Here is a 19,119-nt window from a genome sequence, read left to right on the forward strand (position 1 = left end):
CTTGCAGGTAACTGGTTCACGATTGCGCGAACCAGTGAGAAAATTGCGTTCAGTTTGCCCAATGTGGCCTTGTAAACGTGTAATGGCAGCACTGGTATGGTATTAGTGTTGGTTCAGTGGAGTTTAATGGTGAATTTAGCGTTTCAAGGTCTGTTCATAGGCTTATAAGCGGAATTCAGTGAAAATGGATTTGCAGAGTGAAAATGAATAATACCTGTGGAATCTGGTCGGTTAAAACTTGCTAATGCTTGAAGGATGGACGCTCTGGCGGTCTGGAAGCCTTTTCAATAGGCTGGTGCAGGCTTGAACATGAAATTACATGCAGAGCAACAATGCGGCTTTCTCCAAAAAATAGCAAAAACGCGACTTTTTTGGCTCAAATATAGATTTTGGTGATTTTGGCGCGTTTTTGTGCTGACGTCAGCATGACGTCATAGGTGGGGTCAGGGTCGGATGACGTCAGCGGGATGTCATCCGACCAGGTGGTGGGTTCTGGTTGGTCCACGGGGATGGTGAGGTGGCAGGACAGGTAGACCAATGGATGAGCGGAGGGATGACGCGACGGCATAACTGGCAGTGACGTGGGGATGACACAGTGCGGGCGGAAAGGGAGAAACCGGAAACCGCCGGCGGTTTCATATCGCACCGCCTATGGTACGGTGGCGGTAAGTGTCAGTAGTACCTCCGATGAGCCGTGGAGGGGACACGTGGCTGCCGCATGACGTAGCCAAAATACGGCCGTCGGGAGATATCGTCCGGACATCGGATTGGCTCCGATGCAGCGATGGCCGTTGGATTTGGAGGGACATGATCTGACGGCTGTCAGAGGTTTGATGTGATAGGGGGATAGGGTGGGTAACGGGCGGACGTCGGAGAAGGTCCGATGCAACCAGAGCCGTAGGATCTAAGATCGTTTGATCGGACGGTCAGCGGGAGCGCAAAATGATAGACAAGTATGGTGAGGGGCGGGGATTATTTTATTAATTTATCCCGGGAACTGTGCATGGGCGGAAACTTTGGTAAAGCGGGTTTTTCGCGAATTCCAGTGTAAATGAGCCCGCCCATTAGACTTTGGACAAACGGGAAAAGTTGGTTTTTCACGATTTTTAGCCATTTTGAAGCGGGTAAGGGTAGACACAAGGCTTTTAGGGGGTTTTCATGTGCAAATGGGGTTTTAAAGTGAGAAAATGGATTTGTGAAGGGGAAAGGGGTTTTGGGCTTAGGTTTATCAAGATGACCAGGTGTCATTTGATCCCTGACACGGGACTTATTGGCTATAATACCAAAGGGTGGGTATTTATACAAAATTTGGGGTTTATACACCATGGTGTTAATACTAGTAGGGGAAGGGTGATATAGGGGATTTACATAGTAAAGTTAAAGTTAATATGTATGGGGGGAGTGAATGGGGGAAAAAACACTAAGTTCATTTGAAACTTACTTAGTTTAGGGAGTAGATCAAAATGCAAAGAGTTTTAGACAAGAAATGTGGCTTCTAAGGATAAAAATTCAATCTCCTTACCACAAGTGCTTCCATGAATGTTAACTCAAAGGGGATGTTAGTAAATGACATGAAAAAGGGGGCAGTGGGAGGTTAGACATACTTCTTTGCTTTTCTTCTCTTATCTTGATCATTCAATCTGAAATGGATACCATTTCTGCAACCCCATCTACTTACCCAACTACTTTGCCTAGCATTTTTTGTTTCTTCTTGGAGGGTGCATTTAGGCTTGCAAACCCTTACTTGCCTTTTCTTTTCTTTGGCTTTTTCTTTTGTGTTTCTGTCTACTTCTACCCTTATTGCTTCCAAGGTCCCAGATTAAGCAGTTGGGAGCCTTATTTTCTCTACCTAGGCTATTTGTCTGCCAAGATTAAGCAGTTTGGACAGACCTCTTTCTCTATTCTACAACTGAAAATTCAAAACATGGCATGATCCATATTAAACTGTTGGATCATCCATCAAAATTTGAACCAAGGCCAGCAAAATTAAAACAAGGAGAAGCTCTTTACACACCTTGTTTCTTCTAGGAAATATGGGATCTTTGTGTAGTCAAAGCAGAGCATATTTGGACTTTCCTTTGTCAATCATGAAATATGAAACCTATTGGTATAGGTATCCAACAGTGGCTCCACATGGGGATGGTTTTTCATTTGAAAGACCAAGAACAGCAGGTCAGATTGCCTTGCTTCTTGACTGCTCTTGCCAGAACCTTGAAGTATGCTGCTTTAAAATGCCAAAACTGTGCTTTTCCGCCTTGGCTTATCTTTGATTCTATGCGTCTTTTGTTAATAGTCAATAATCTTCAAAAACTGCATTTTTACAATCTAAACAGAAAACAATATTTACATCTGAATATATACAAGGGAACCTTAGGCCGCACTTATGGGTGATATTCAAAATAGTGCTTCAGCATCCTGCCATTCACAGGACCTTCATCCAAATCAGTTTCATTTAGACTTTTAAGGAAGTAAGTGTTGTTTCCTTGTACTGCTTGGACAACAAATGGTCCTCTCCAGAGGGAATCAAATTTTCCATGTTTTCCCTTCTCCTCTCTTCTTGCATCCCACTTGAGGACTTTGTCTCCCACACTGAAATCTTCTGCCTTAGTTCTTTTATCAAAGGCCTTCTTTAATTTCTCTTGTAGAACTTGAACTCTGCTGAAAACTTGGTCTCTGGTTTGCTGCAAACAAATTATCTGATTGATCCTTCTTTGCATGTCATTTGGTTCAGCTTGGTTTTCTTGAAGAAGCTTCATAACAGGCACTCCTATTGATGAAGGAAATTTGGCCTCTAGTCCATAAACCAACTCATATGGGCTGGTCCCAATTGATCTTTTGGGTTTTAGTCTATCTGCCCATAAGGCATTGACTAGTTTCTTATGCCAATTCTTCTTATTTTCTTCCAACACCTTTTTTATGATGTTCACTAGGCTCTTGTTTGATGATTCAGCTAGGCCATTTCCTTGGGGATAGTATGCAGTGGAATGGCCCAAAGTAATGTGAAATTTGTGGCAGAAATTCACCATTTTCTTGGATCTGAAAGCAGCAGCATTGTCTGTTATTATTTTATCAGGACAGCCAAATCTGGCCAGTATGTTGTTCTCCAAGAACTGAATGATTATTGAATCATTTGCTTGCCTACATGGGGCAGCTTCAATCCACTTAGTGAAGTAGTCTGTGGCTGTTAAGATCCATCTATGTTGGCCTGAAGATGAGGGATGAATTTCCCCAATGAAGTCCAAGCCCCATTGTTGAAAAGGTCTTTCTGTTGCAATAGGCCTTAAAGGAAGTGGCAACAGTTGTCTCCTTCCCTCAAACACTTGGCATTTATGACATGATGTAATAAATTTCTTGGCATCAGAGAACATGGTGGGCCAGTAGTATCCAGCCCTCAGTATTTTGTCCACAGTGGACTTCCAGTACAAGTGTCCACCACAGTCTCCTGCATGAAACTCTTGCATGATATTGTTAGTTTCATTTTCAATTAAACAGTGCAGCAATATCCCTTCATGGTTTTTCCAAAGCAAATTGCCATCCATGACACAAAATCTTGATGTTTTCATTTTTAAGAACCTACACTTAGTTTTGGACAGTCCTGGGGGAGCACACAGGTTTTGTAACACATAACAGATATCAGAATACCAGGGGGATTGTTCAAAGGCTTCATTGATCTTTGGAGTCGCCAGCTCTGTTTCACTGTCCAGCTGATTGATGTCTAGGACTTGGAAATTTGTTTCTGTCATTAATTTGGCCAAGCCTTGCCCTTTTATTAGCTTTGTAGGTTTTATTTCAATGTCGAATTCTAGTATGCTGGCAATCCATTTTCCTCTCCTGCCTTCTAAATTTTCTTGAGTGAGAATGTCTTTGACAATAGGACTTGGCACATATGCTATAACATGGGAATAGAGGATATAAATCCTGAAGTCTTTAATTGCTTTGACTAAAGCATAAGCTTGCTTTTCCATAATTTGATACTTCAAAGGTGCATCTCTGAGGGCTTTGCTAAAGAAAGCAATTGGCCTCTCATTTCCTTGGTCATCCTTTTGTAATAGAACCACAGCAATAGTATGTTGGGAGGCAAAAGAGAAAATGATAAATTCTCTATCAAACTGTGGATTAGTCAACACTGGGGTTTGGGTAAGGGCCAGTTTTATACCTTCAAAGGCTTGCTTGGCTTCAAGGGTCCATTTGACCTTTGAATCTTTCTTTAGCATGTTGTTTAATAATCTGCTTAGTTCCGCTAAGTTTGGGATGAACCTTCTCAAGAAATTGATTTTTCCCAAGAATCCTTGCAATTCTTTGACATTTCTTGGGTGAGGCATTTGTAAGATGGCTTGGATTCTATCTGGATCAATCCTAATACCATCTTTTGAGATAATTTGACCCAGCAGCTTGCCTTCCTCCTGTCCGAACAGGGATTTCTTGGGATTTAAAGAAATTCCATATTTTCTGCATTTTAGGAAGATCTGTCTCAAATGTCTGAGATGTTCTTGGTCTGATTTTGAGAAAGGTGTTAGGTCATCCAAGTAAATGACTAAGAAGTCATGAATCTCTTTAGAAAAAGCAATGTCCATTGCTCTTTGAAAAGTTGCCCCGGCGTTTTTCAATCCAAAAGGCATTTTTACATATTTGAAGGTTCCCCATGGGGTTGTAAATGCTGTTTTGTCCTGATCATCAGGGTGAACTAAGATCTGGTTGAAGCCTGAGAACCCATCTAGCAGTGAGATCCTTGAGGCCCCTACCACTCTTTGGAGAATGTGATCCATCTTGGGTAAGGGGTAATTGTCTTTGAGTGATACTTGGTTTAGATTTCTTAAGTCCACACACAGCCTAATTTCTCCGGTCTTCTTTCTTGTAGGGACCAAGTTGGAGATCCATTCAGAGAATCTGATTGGTGCTATGATGCCTGCCTTAAACATTTTTTGTACCTCTTGTTCCATTGCTGGGAGAAGCATAGGATTGATCCTCCTCAATTTTTGTTTAAAGGGCTTTTGATCAGGTTTGAGAGGGATAGTGTGCTGGATAACAGAGGTGTCATAGGACTTTAGATCCTCATAACCCCATGCGAAGACATCCTGGAACTCTTTAAAAAGGTCAATGTATTTTGGCTTTTGGTCAGGAGGTAAAGAAGCAGACAGTTTAATTACCTTGGGCTTTTCCACAGTCCCAATGTTGCACTCTTCTATGGCATTGTTGATGGGCTGCATTTTTGGCTTGCTGGGAACATCATTTGAATCAAAAATGTCTTCTAAAGGAGCTAAGCCAGTGGGTAAAAAGTTGTCTTTCAGCTCTATGATTTCAGCCTCAACATTGGTCATTTCTTCACAATTGATTGATTGGATTTGCTGAATGTTCTCTTTGTTGAAAATGGTTGGGTTTAGCATTTGTTTTGCTGTTCTAGGTGATATTGGGTGAACAACCTGTTGTAACTGTAGTTGTGATTGACTTGCTCTGTCAAGTATTTGTGATTGACTTGCTGTCTCAGTGTCAATATTTAATCCTGCAAATTCTTGTTGTAAAGTTAAAAAATTGTTTATTTGCATATCATCCTCAAATACTTGCCAATCTTTGACATTGTTTGGAACAGAGGGTCTGTGTTTAATTTCAGCTGTAAAACAGTTGTTGGGTTCCAGTGGCAATTTGCAAGTGCTAGCAAATGTTGCCAAACTATGTGCATGGAGATTGTGGTTTCTGGGAATTTTAGTAATTTGGAATTCAGAGAAAAAGTTTAGTACCTCAGCAACAGCGGCTCTATAAGTCCTTAGTCTTTTGTCATTAGTGACAAAGTTTCCTTTCACTTGTTGGATAACTAAATCTGAATCACCCATGATTGAAACCCTGGCAGCTTGTAAGAATTTGACTAACTTGAGGCCTAGTAAAAGAGCTTCATATTCTGCCATGTTGTTAGTACATCTGAAATTCAATCTATAAGCCCTGCCTTCTGCATGGCTGTTTTCTTTGTTGTGTATCCAAACTCCAGCTCCTGCCCCTAACTTGTTGACTGAGCCATCAAATTCAAGGAACCATAGAATGTTCTGCTGGGAAGGAGATTTGGTGACCTTTTCATGGGATGGCAATGTAAGCAGAAGTTGTGGTTTCTTCTCTAGCTTGTTTTCTAGGACAGTTTCATCATTCGATTGAAAATCTTTCACAACTAGAGCAGGAGCAATGTCTAGTGTATGTTTGATTGAAGTTTCATGGATGGTACTTCCTTCATTAATGTTTTCTTCTTGTATGAGTGTTTTAGTCCCAATATCATTTTTTGAGAGATTTGTGTTATCACTGAAGAGAATATATGAGTCTATGTCAGAGTGGACAGCATATATGGGAAAGTTTTGAGGCTTTTCCTCACTGCTGACCATGTATTTCATGAGTGTTTCCCTGTATAGTCTTTTTGGTTGTCCAAAAACAGAGATAGTTGCATAAGACATGTCTAGCTGTAGGGAGCCTTGGAGTTTGGCTCCCCATGACCTTGACAACAGCATTCCATACTTAGGTGGGATATCAGCAACCACCACATCCATTAGGATTGTTTTGTTAGGGTATTGAACTAGTGACACACATAAGTCTTTTATGAGACCTAGGCACTTGACCTGACTAGAGTCAAAGGAAAAGAGATCCTTGTATGGTCTTGTTATGTCTAAATTTAATCTCTCCATGACTGCTTTTGGCATAAGATTGTGAGAGGCACCTGAATCAAACATTGCATTATGTAGTATTTTATCATGAATATGTAAACTGACATAAAAAGGTAATACCCCTACGCCTACTGTTTTCCCATCCACTTCTGGGCCGAATAGGAGTTCTGGGGTATCATCCAGTACATTGACGTCATCTTTGTTGCTGGTAAGTTGAAGGGACCTTTTGATTTGCAATTTGTAGCTGTCATGCTTGGCTAATTCCAAGAGAGGAATAGCTATTTTTATTTTGCTAATTTCTGTTTCCAGATCAAAAGGTTTTTCAGATTGGGTCTTGGGGTTATAGGTGACAGTTCTTTCCTTGTTCATTACATCTTCTTCTTGATTTTTGTTTTGACTTTGAGATTTATCCTTTTTACTCATCTCTTGAGGAGTAAGATTGGGATGAGAAGGTAAAGTGTCTAGAGACTGTTGTCCTAAGGACAGTGGCTCAGTGATTTCTTCAACAATCACTTCTTCCGTAGGTGAATTCAGTTTGTCACTAGGTTGTGTGACTATAACTTTTTCAGGCTGTTGATTATCCTTTTTCTTCTCAGGCTGGTTAACATTCACAGTTCTGCTCCTTAGCTTGTATTGTTTATGGACTTCATAAACAGCAGTATCATAGCCTTGCTTAAAGTCAAAGGATTCACCCGATTTAGTTTGGAACAGTTTGATTTCATCATCCTCATGATCTTCTTGTGTTAAGAACACTTGACTTTCACCATCTAGACCCATCAAGTTAATCTCAGGGTCCTCATTGGGTTCTGCTGATGTAGACGTTTCCGCATAATTTTCTTGGAAAGGAGGTCTTATGTCCTGCTCAGCACTAGTTCTACCCATGCCTGGGTTTTGAGTTTTCCTAAAATTTGGATTTCTGGGGGGTTGTTTTGTGGTGCTTCCCATGATGATTTTCTTTCCACTGTTTCCACTCTATCACCTAATCTTTTCATGCTATTGAGTATTACGTCCAGCTTCTGATCAAAGGCAGAGGTTTCTTCTTTATATATGCTTCTCTTTTCTAACCTTGCCCTGTTTCTTTTGGCAATCAGGTTTGCTTCCACTGTGACAACAGCCTTTTGAGCATCTTCAAGGGTTTCAGGTTCTCTTTCCTTCAACTGATATGCCATGTCAAGATCAAATCCATCAGGGAATTTGTACAAGGCCAAATCAGGAGGAGGTCTTAGATTTTGTGGCATCGCATTGTACACATTGTTGAATCTAGCACAATACTCCAGAACGGTCTCTTGAGGACCTCTCTTGATTGTTTCATATTCAGCAAGTATGTGCAGGGGATATTTCTTCTTCTCCCATCTGGTAGTAAAGGCTTGATAAAACTCATCAGGGGTTGCAATAGAATTTGCATTCAGGGATCTAAACCAGGTCCTAACATCCCCAGTTAGGCTTTGAACAAACATCCTCATTCTGACACTGTCATCATCTATTTCATAGGTTTCAAAGTGGTCCTGCATTTTCTTAGCATGTTGAACAGCTGTCAGGGGGCCATTGGAGTCAAAATATGAGATTTTGGTTTGGTAGTCTTGGGGTAAAGCTGCAGCATTAGCTGGCATCTGCAAGGGTGCATATCTGTTAGCCATATTCACAAGGTTTAGGGGATTGACAGGGGCGAATGGGACAGCAGGGATGACAGGTATAACAGGGTTAATGGAAGGGGTAGAAACTAGGATGTTGGTTAAAGGAGTATGTGCAGTGGATAAAGGTGTGAAAGGAGGGCTTTGAGATGTAGAGGGGGAACTAGGGGAATCAAGGGTAGATCGAAATAAAACCTTGATTGGAGTGGGAACAGGGTTTGGATGAGCTGTCTCAGGACTCAAATCAGCAGGCTGCTCCTGCCTTTGCTGCCTCCTAATGTTTCTTGGGATGGTATTTGGATTATCAACAATGATAGGTGGATTAGGGTCAGGATTTGCCCTAGTATGCCGTGGATTCCGTGGATTTTTCTTGGGAGCCAGCTTCTAACTGTTTTTTAGGATTTTGTAAGAAATTTTATATTTAAAAGGACTGTATGAAGATTTTGGAATGGCTATATATATTTTAGAACTAAGATGAAGATTCCCAAAACAGCTCTTCCCTAAAACTGTCAATGTTACACAGAAACAGATTAAGGCCTCTTGACTGATTTCGGGCTTGATAGTAGCTATGGAAGATATATAGAAATTTGAAAATTTTAAGCAAGTCCCCAGTGGAGTCGCCAATTATGTTAACACCCAGGTTGTTCCCTATGACTCCCAAGGGAATACGGCCGGGGTAACCACTAACCAATCTTTGGATCACTGTTTCTAGCCAAACTGTGATCAGAGAGGGCTCTCTCTTTATGATTTGTCTCTGTTATGATGGTGTTTTTAGGCTAGCTATTATGCTCAGGTTTTGTTTTATGTTTTTGGTTGAAGGATTTCTTTCAAGTCTTATGATATAGTGTTTAGATAGTGAAATACCATTGGGCAATGGAGTCTGGAGTTGTGAAATGTTTTGATATGCTGGACTGGTGGTGTTCAAACTGCAGGGCCTATTGTGTACTCTTAGACAAACAAAATTAGCTTAAATGGTGATGTATGTCAACCAACAGAAAGCAATTAAGAATTTTCTATTAAGTTGGTGAGGTGAAAGTGAGCACACTGCACAGGAGCAAAACTTGAATTCCTGTAACAAAGGCCACGGTGAAAGGTGTATTCTGAAAGTGCAGAAATTAAGAATTACACTTATCTAGACTACAGCTGAAGAAAACATTCATAAACAACACAGATTGAACTCAGGGTATTCAGAGAATAAATCCTGAAAGTTATTCTTTTTCCTTGTTGCTTAGTATAGAAAATCAGATAACATATATGAATTTTAACAAAACAACTAATTGACAGAGAGAAGTTACAGAGACTTATTGTATGGTGAAATACACAGGAATTCAGCAGTCATCAACAGGCACCGAAACGCATTCAACAGCTCAGAAATCCAAGAAATTCCATCACTTTCTTTATTAAACTTCTGAAAGGATTACAGCATAAGAATTTCTTTAGGAGAAATCAACAACAACCCTTGCAATCTTATGCGAAGGGGACTTTATAGGAAAGCGTATACAAAATATCTCAGGCATTGAGTCATCCGAGAGAGAAAATATCTTCACAAATTTGTTCAGAAAGTAGAGAAGAAGTTATTGTAGCTTTTAATGCAGCATAAATGCTCTTTATGTTTGTCAGAGGGTAGTTTGACCTTTGGAGGTCATTGAGTCGGTTGCAATGCTTAGCTTTAATGCTGATAACTGCGCCTTTATTTCTTGCTGCGCTGTATTTTCTCGGCCCTGCCACCTGTAGTCTTCTACTTCTGCTTTGTTGGCTGATCCCTCTGCTGAGTTGGCTCAGCTTTGATCCGCTGTGCATGCTGATTTTGTTAAACTTTGCTTTGCATGATAACTGATTTTTTAAGAAACAAAATTTGTTAAGTGCCTCCCTGTTTACAAAATATTATGTATTGCGCTTGTCCACCATTCTTGCGTAGGGAGCTGATGCCTGAGAATAGCATCCATTGTTTCCTCTGCCTCTGTGTACTTGAAGAAATTGGGAGCCACCCCAAACAAGTGATTGATCTCATTCATTATAAAAAACAGATTCTCAACTCTGTTGTAAAGAGACTGTCCTGTGGCTGGCCCTGTTTCCTCTGAGGTGTTGGGCTTATCACTGATCTGGTTAGTGGAAAATGTATTGACCCTTTTAGCGTATTGGTCATGTGTGAACAATCTCCCTGCACTGTTCAGTAAGCCAGGGAGTCCTCTGCTTTCTAAGACTTGAAATTTTTCTAAAAATCTGTTCACCTCAGTCTGCATGTCTTGGGTTCTTCTTTCCAATGTCTGTACCAGATTTCTAAGAGTAAGAACCCTCTTGATCAGTTGGACGGTATCAGTCCGGTTTGTAATTCCCATGATGGCTAACTGAGAACTTGTTTTATGATTAAGTACATTGATCATTCTAGTGGCCACTTCAGGCATATTGCTCAATTGAGTTCTTGCTCTGTGAATCTCCCTTTGTGCCTTTGGGATGAGCTCCAGCTGCTCATGGATTGTCTCAATATATGGCCATTGCTCATTGATAGATCGACCAATGTTAGCCCATAGTACTATTTTCAGTTCTGCCACCACTTTGTCTAACTTGAGCTCATTCTCTAGCTCTTTTATTTTGTTTTTGAGGGCTTTCACCTCCCTGTCCTTCTCTGCCACAGTTTGTTTGGACTTATCATATCTATCATTGATTTTAGCCAAAGATTCTTTGGCTGAGTTGAGCTCCAACATTTGAGCTTCCAGGACTTGGATTTCGTTCTTCAGCTTTTGCATATCTAGGCTTTGGGCCTACTCTGTAGTTGTTGGCGCTGCTGAAGTAGATGTTGCTGTTTGTTCGGTCTGTTGAGGAGGAGGGGCAGTGATAGGAGCAGTTTCCTCAAGATTGATGATCTGAGGAGGAGGTTGAGAGGTCTGACCCTCTTCTCTTTGTTTTAATGCTGCTTGCAATGCTGCTTTTGCAGCCTCTGATTCTCCTAGTTTGTCTTGTGCTTGAATAAGTTGTTTATAAATGGAGATCAGCAAATCTGTGGTGTCCTTCTCCTGCCTTTGTTGGGCTACCTCATCTGTCTGAGGGTGCATGGTGGCAGGGAGTTTGATCTTCTTCCTCATGGCAGCCATGTCAGCATCCCTCAACTTCAAAATTTCCTGTATCCCTGAAATATCTTTGGGATCATGCCCAATTTCAATGATTATGTCTTCTAGGGACTTTATTCTGTTGTCCTTTGCCTGGGATGATGCCTTCTCCAATTCCAGTTGAGAGGCTGTGGCATTGAGGCTGCTCTTTAGCTTATAATTCTCCAATGTTTCATCTGCTAAAGAGGCATACACCATCTCACCAGTTTGTTTATGTAGTTCAATTTTGTCCATTGGGTGTATGTCTTTGGCCATGACCTCCAGGTTGGTCCTGAGGTAATCTGAGGCAGATTGGGGATGCAGAGCTGTGGGCATAAAATGACTCATGATCATTTTGCCTTCACCTACATCAAAGGCAGACATAAGTCTTTGCTGATTGGTAGGAGCCATGTTTAGTAGGTGATTGTACAGCTGTATCTTAATAGGATCATTCCTCCTTTTAATGTCTATAAATTGCTGTTTGATGCTTCCCTCTTTTTGTTGGCTGGAGGAGCTGACCTCCCCTCCCATGGTCCTGTCCTGTTCCTGCTGGAAGGAACTTGCTGAAGCTTCTCTGCTGGGTGGGCCCATGCCCAATGCCTGTCTTATTGCTATGTCCTCCTCTGGAAAATCATTTAATCTCTGCCTTTTCTCTCCCTGATTTATAGATGATGTCAGGGGAGTTTCTCTATCCCTTTTTCTAAAAACAAATGTATCCTCCTTTTGAGGGGTTTGGAGGACCGAGGCATCAAAGGTAGTCTCTTGCCTTGTAGGCACCGTTCTTTCAGTGGTCTGAGGAGTTTCCACTGTTTCTTTTTGCTAGGCAGGCTGATCCTGCCTTTGTTCTTCTTGATGTTGTTGCTCTTGCTGTTCTGACTCTTCTTGCTGCCCTTGCTGCAGCCCTTCTGCTTGCTGTTGTAACTCTGCCTGCTGCTGCTCTTGTTTATCTGTTTGCTCTGTCTCCATCTCCTTTTCTTTGCCACTGCTGGATATATTCTCAGTTACCTTGGTGTTTTGCTGCTTGGCAGTTGAGGAGGATTCAGCTACTCCCGTTTGTGTACTTGGAAGTGTGAATACCTGTGGACAAAGCTCAAGGTCAGCCAACTTCTTTAGATTCCTTAGTGCCCTTTTGTTCAGCTCTTCTTGTGACAAGGGTTCTTCTAAGGTCCCTCTCCTCCATTTATCTTGGTTTGCATATTTTTCAATGTGGGGGATGCTATGGTGATCGTAGGCAGATAACTTGTATTTGAGCCTCCTTGTGGATATGAAATGATTAGGGTCATAGGGTACCCATATGAAACTGGTTTGTAGGCCAAGGGCCTCAAGCATTCGCTCTGCTTCCCTCCATCCTTGCTCCCTCTCATTATAAATAAAATGGCCAAGTTGGCTTTTGACTTTCAACTGTGCCTTTTTGCCTTTTCCTGGAAAATGAAGCACATCAACTCTGCCAAATTGCCTAAAGTACTCTAGGGCAAATAGCCTCATAGGCACATACTTGGGTAATTTGAAAGGAGGTAGATCACACCCATATATCCTGATGACAGTGTGGTTTTGGTAGAAGTACCAATCCCCAATGCTATAAGATTTGGACAACTGAAGAATTCTCTGCATGTCATCAGTGAGTCTCGGAGGAGGTGAGCTCATCAGCATTGCCATAGTTGGATGGATAAACAGATCCATGAATTCACAGTAAGTGTATGGAGACTCAGGTCTAATGTGGAAGACAGATGACCAGTAGACCACTGATCTGGGATTGCCTTGGGCATCCATTCTTTTGATTGAAAAGTGAAATTTCTGATGTTGATGATACAAGATCAAATGGTAAATGTAGGCGGTGTATCTGAACACCCTATCTCTCCTTAAATTCATCAATTGCTCATGAATCTTGTCTGATATGTAGGTGGCGTAGTCATAGCAGATTGGTGACTTGCCAGGAGCAAACATAAGCATCAATACCAGCATAGTTGTATCGATATGCTCGACTGAACTATATCCCAAGATGGGAGAAATCATATCTGCAAGGTCTCTGCGCAGCTCATTGAGGTATACATGAAGAATTGGAGGGCCCATTACAATGTTAGTTTTGATGTATAATTGATTGAATTTAACAATTTGAGCATCTGTGAGTTTATCCCCTTGTTTTATCAAATTTACCAGTGACAAAGGAACCAACTTCTTCTGAGGGTTGAAGCAAAGCATGTCTCTGATAGCTTGAGGGGTAACATAGAAAAGTACTGCACCAGATGGGTCAAGAACAGCTCGCTGAGAAACATCATATTGTTCAGCACAGAGGTGGATTAGTTCAGGGAACTGGTTGACCTGAGGGAGCTTAAAGATAGGGAGAAAAGAGTCCCATAAGCCCAGTATATCTGTCCCATTTTCGTGCTTGGCTTTTAATTCATTCAACAGATGAAGGTGGAATTTGCTGCTCATAAGCTTCTCTTCTTCAATTTGGTAATCCATATCTGCTAAGGCTTGCCATTTCAAATTCTTTTGAGGGGCATTCAGAGGTTGAACATTTAGCACTATGGGAGCCATAGGGGGATCCATGGTCCTTTTAGGATTCTGTTCTTTGGGGGCTGGTGTTACTATGCAGAGTAACACAAAATGAGCTTCTTCTGAGGAAAATGGGAATTTATAAGGACAAAGAGTGAATGGGAAAGGTTGTAGCAATTGAAATGCTGCTTTTGAACCAATAGATGAGTAGCAGAGTTGAACAAAGTATGTTTTATGGTAAATTTGATTCTTGCAGGTAACTGGTTCACGATTGCGCGAACCAGTGAGAAAATTGCGTTCAGTTTGCCCAATGTGGCCTTGTAAACGTGTAATGGCAGCACTGGTATGGTATTAGTGTTGGTTCAGTGGAGTTTAATGGTGAATTTAGCGTTTCAAGGTCTGTTCATAGGCTTATAAGCGGAATTCAGTGAAAATGGATTTGCAGAGTGAAAATGAATAATACCTGTGGAATCTGGTCGGTTAAAACTTGCTAATGCTTGAAGGATGGACGCTCTGGCGGTCTGGAAGCCTTTTCAACGGGCTGGTGCAGGTTTGAACGTAAAATTACATGCAGAGCAACAATGCGGCTTTCTCCAAAAAATAGCAAAAACGCGACTTTTTGGCTCAAATATAGATTTTGGTGATTTTGGCGCGTTTTTGTGCTGACGTCAGCATGACGTCATAGGTGGGGTCAGGGTCGGATGACGTCAGCGGGACGTCATCCGGCCAGGTGGCGGGTTCTGGTTGGTCCACGGGGATGGTGAGGTGGCAGGACAGGTCGACCAATGGATGAGCGGAGGGATGACGCGACGGCATAACTGGCAGTGACGTGGGGATGACGCAATGCGGGCGGAAAGGGAGAAACCGGAAACCGCCGGCGGTTTCATATCGCACCGCCTATGGTACGGTGGCGGTAAGTGTCAGTAGTACCTCCGATGAGCCGTGGAGGGGACACGTGGCTGCCGCATGACGTAGCCAAAATACGGCCGTCGGGAGATATCGTCCGGACAGCGGATTGGCTCCGATGCAGCGATGGCCGTTGGATTTGGAGGGACATGATCTGACGGCTGTCGGAGGTTTGATGTGATAGGGGGATAGGGTGGGTAACGGGCGGACGTCGGAGAAGGTCCGATGCAACCAGAGCCGTAGGATCTAAGATCGTTTGATCGGACGGTCAGCGGGAGCGCAAAATGATAGACAGGTACGGTGAGGGGCGGGGATTATTTTATTAATTTATCCCGGGAACTGTGCATGGGCGGAAACTTTGGTAAAGCGGGTTTTTCGCGAATTCCAGTGTAAATGAGCCCGCCCATTAGACTTTGGACAAACGGGAAAAGTTGGTTTTTCACGATTTTTAGCCATTTTGAAGCGGGTAAGGGTAGACACAAGGCTTTTAGGGGGTTTTCATGTGCAAATGGGGTTTTAAAGTGAGAAAATGGATTTGTGAAGGGGAAAGGGGTTTTGGGCTTAGGTTTATCAAGATGACCAGGTGTCATTTGATCCCTGACACGGGACTTATTGGCTATAATACCAAGGGGTGGGTATTTATACAAAATTTGGGGTTTATACACCATGGTGTTAATACTAGTAGGGGAAGGGTGATATAGGGGATTTACATAGTAAAGTTAAAGTTAATATGTATGGGGGGAGTGAATGGGGGAAAAAACACTAAGTTCATTTGAAACTTACTTAGTTTAGGGAGTAGATCAAAATGCAAAGAGTTTTAGACAAGAAATGTGGCTTCTAAGGATAAAAATTCAATCTCCTTACCACAAGTGCTTCCATGAATGTTAACTCAAAGGGGATGTTAGTAAATGACATGAAAAAGGGGGCAGTGGGAGGTTAGACATACTTCTTTGCTTTTCTTCTCTTATCTTGATCATTCAATCTGAAATGGATACCATTTCTGCAACCCCATCTACTTACCCAACTACTTTGCCTAGCATTTTTTGTTTCTTCTTGGAGGGTGCATTTAGGCTTGCAAACCCTTACTTGCCTTTTCTTTTCTTTGGCTTTTTTCTTTTGTCTTTCTGTATACTTCTACCCTTATTGCTTCCAAGGTCCCAGATTAAGCAGTTGGGAGCCTTATTTTCTCTACCTAGGCCATTTGTCTGCCAAGATTAAGCAGTTTGGACAGACCTCTTTCTCTATTCTACAGCTGAAAATTCAAAACATGGCATGATCCATATTAAACTGTTGGATCATCCATCAAAATTTGAACCAAGGCCAGCAAAATTAAAACAAGGAGAAGCTCTTTACACACCTTGTTTCTTCTAGGAAATATGGGATCTTTGTGTAGTCAAAGCAGAGCATATTTGGACTTTCCTTTGTCAATCATGAAATATGAAACCTATTGGTATAGGTATCCAACAAGTTGTAAGTCTCCCAATGCAGGATTTGGATCCCATAAATTCATGTCAGGAAGTGCCATGTTGTGTAGGTAAAATTCGGCTAGTTTTACTTTATCCTCGGCTGAACTATGATCACATAAATGCATAAATTGACCATAATCATGGAATGGGATTGTGCCCCTCTGGTCCAATGTCTTAATCTGGAATTGGAGCCATTGGTCTTTGAGATACAGTGCATAGGATTTAGCTCATTGTCTGCACTGCAATGCCTCCATTGCCCAGCTGGCCATGAAGGCCATCTGGGCTTCCTTTTCCTGCAGCTGCCTTTTCAAAATCAGCACTTCAGTTTCTGCCTGAGATTCTTTTTCTTGCTGTTGTTTCATCAATGTTTGACTATCTGTCTGTTGTTCTCCTTCTTGTTGCTATTTCTCTACTGCATCACTATCTGCCTGGGGTCCCTCTTTTTGTTGCTATCCTTCCAAGATTGGCAGCTTATTTCCCTTTTGAGGTTCCCATTCTTGTAACTGCTTTTTCAACAGTTCATTTTCTTCCTGTAGTTGAGCTCTTCTGATGCTCTCTGTGTGCCTTACCATGCTCAACTCCCTGCTCATCTCTCTCAACTTGTTTTCCATGTGCCCTATATCTTCGACTCCTTTAGATTTAGCAATCTGCATCTAGGTGTGGGTCCTGACTCTTTCTTTTTCTAGTTCGAAGAAAAGAGGCACAGCGAATTTTTGTGGGATGATCTTCCCACCTTCCAGAAGGTTATAGTAGGAGCCTAAGTTAGGCTGAGGGCTTGGCTCAGGTATCTCTTTTGCCTTACCTTCCTCTTGGGACTATTCTTCTGCCTTCTTTTCCAGTTTTTCAGTTTCTTTGAGCTTGGCCAGTGTCTCCTGTAGAGAGGTTTGTGCCTCCTGTAGGACGGCTTTAGAGTCCATCAATTTGATTCTTTCCTTCCAGGTGGAGGTCTTCAGACTCCCTCTCTCGTAGGTGATGGAGATTTTGGAGGGAGATTCCTCCTTTTTCACAGTAGGTGCATCCTCAATGATAATGGGTTCTTTTGATGGTGGCTGGGGCTTGCCCACCTTAATCCTGGTGCTCCTCCGGGCTTTGAAATACATAGATGTCTATCTTTTTCTTTTCCCCTTTTTCTTAGCTGGAGTGCTCAATGCAACAAGGACAGCTGCTGCTTCCCTTGCTAGTGTCTCAGGGGACACTTCTTCTTGTTGTTCTTCTTCTTCATCCTTTGCAGTTTTTCCTATGTCTGTTGTTTCTGTTTTTGTCTCTACTATCTCTGGTGGTGTTTTCTCCTTTTCTTGCTAAGTCTCTGCCTTTCCTGTGGCAGTCTTTTTCTGAGCTTTCTTGGGCTTCTTCTTCTTAGCTTTTGTCCTCTTCCTCTTCTCTGCTTTTGATGTTGTTTTCTTTTCTACCTTAGGTTCAACTATGGTTTTGTCCAGTTTCTCCTCTTCTTTCTGTGTTTCCTCTTTTTCTTCTTCTATTTGAATATTTTCTACCTCCTCATGAATTTCCTTCTCATGTTCCTCTTTCTGCTCTTCCTCTTCACTGCTAGATGGGCTAAGGTCAACAATAAGATTTTTGATGTCGTCTTCTCTAGACATGTTCTTGAAAATTTCGCAGGCTATAGGGATGGTGTATGTGTGTAGGGCATCCTCTACCAATAATTTGATGAGCCCATGGTGGGCCAGTTGGTTTGGAACCCCTGCATTCAACTTGGTGCCACACTCTATCAAAAATTGGAGGAGAAAATATGGCAGACTGAGTTTTCTAGCTGCAGGTAGGTCCATTCCATATCTTAATTCATGCAATAATCTGAAGTGATAACCATAAACTATACTGAATCTTCCTTCACAAGAGATATATTTCATGATCTGGTAGCTGACCTCACCCCATGGATGAGGTAAACTTGTCCTTCTAACCCCATTCTTATCTTCTACAGGATGTTCATCAGGCTGAAAAAATGTCTTTTTAGCAACCTGTCCTAGTGGTTTTTCCTCTTTGCTCCAAGGGAGCCCAAGTGGAAGACCTGTGATTCTGCTGATAAATTCTGGTGTAAGCTCTAGGGTCAGACCCCTGAAACTGACTGTCGCATGCGTTTTCGAATGGGGTCTTAAGGACATAGAAATTCCTCGGTCACCTCGTCATCATATCCAAGAATTCTCTCAAAGAAAGACATCCAGTTTGCCCTGGTGAAGAGGGTTACCACTTCTGGGTGCTCATGCAATTTGTTAGAGTTCAAAGGCTCCTTTCTCATAAAACCTCCTGCCGTGGTGCTTAGTGACTTCTGAAAATGCTCAAGTGAGCAAGAAGGCAACAACTTTCAAAACTTGAAATAGAGGAATAGCTGATGTTTGTCTTTCTAAAACCAGAGAGAGAATTTCTCGTGTTCTTCTTTTTCCACAACATCAATTTGCAATTTTTCCCTCCCTTCAAACTGTTTTCAACCTGAATTTACTTCTCGGCTTTTGGAGGAACTCAATATTTTGACAGAACAGAGAATATATAAAACAATGTTTTTTTATTCTCACAAAGTAAACAGACTTGCAAATTCATTTTTCCAGGCTTAATTTTCTATGGTTGCATCTCTTTTTTACAGAAGAATACGAGGAAGACTTTTGTGCTCACGTTCCTTGCCTTTTCCTCCCAATAATTTGCTTCTAATTCCACCACCTTGTATAGATATATCACATGCAGAGTGGGTTTCTGAGCCTACCTCTTTTCAAGCTCGAATTTGGCAAAAATTCTGAGTTTTTCCTTTGCAGAGCTGCTCTCTGGCCTTCCTGTAGAAAGGCTCCTGTAGACAGTGTTCCTGCTCCTGTAGAATGCGATAAGCAGGAGGGTTTTGAAAACTGGCAGAGAACAACTAGTTCGCTATTCTGAAGGTGGTAGGTGAGTGCTA

At 41.9% G+C, this 19,119-nt stretch overlaps 1 protein-coding gene across 1 annotated transcript in view; it reads left to right on the forward strand.

Annotated features, from left to right (window-relative positions):
* Positions 1 to 19,119, forward strand: part of LOC149266582 (uncharacterized) — a 92,044-nt gene that overhangs the window by 37,724 nt on the left and 35,201 nt on the right. Inside the window, exons 3-4 of the mRNA XM_089408704.1 lie at positions 8 to 94; positions 14,108 to 14,194. Of these exons, the coding sequence (XP_089264830.1) occupies positions 8 to 94; positions 14,108 to 14,194 (174 nt within the window). The remainder of the gene's footprint in view (positions 1 to 7; positions 95 to 14,107; positions 14,195 to 19,119) is intronic.

The sequence above is a fragment of the Pinus tabuliformis genome, chromosome 6 (genome assembly GCF_031772625.1).
Source record: "Pinus tabuliformis cultivar Carrire ecotype Pingquan chromosome 6, CPIR1, whole genome shotgun sequence".
In the NCBI taxonomy this organism is placed as follows: domain Eukaryota; kingdom Viridiplantae; phylum Streptophyta; class Pinopsida; order Pinales; family Pinaceae; genus Pinus; species Pinus tabuliformis.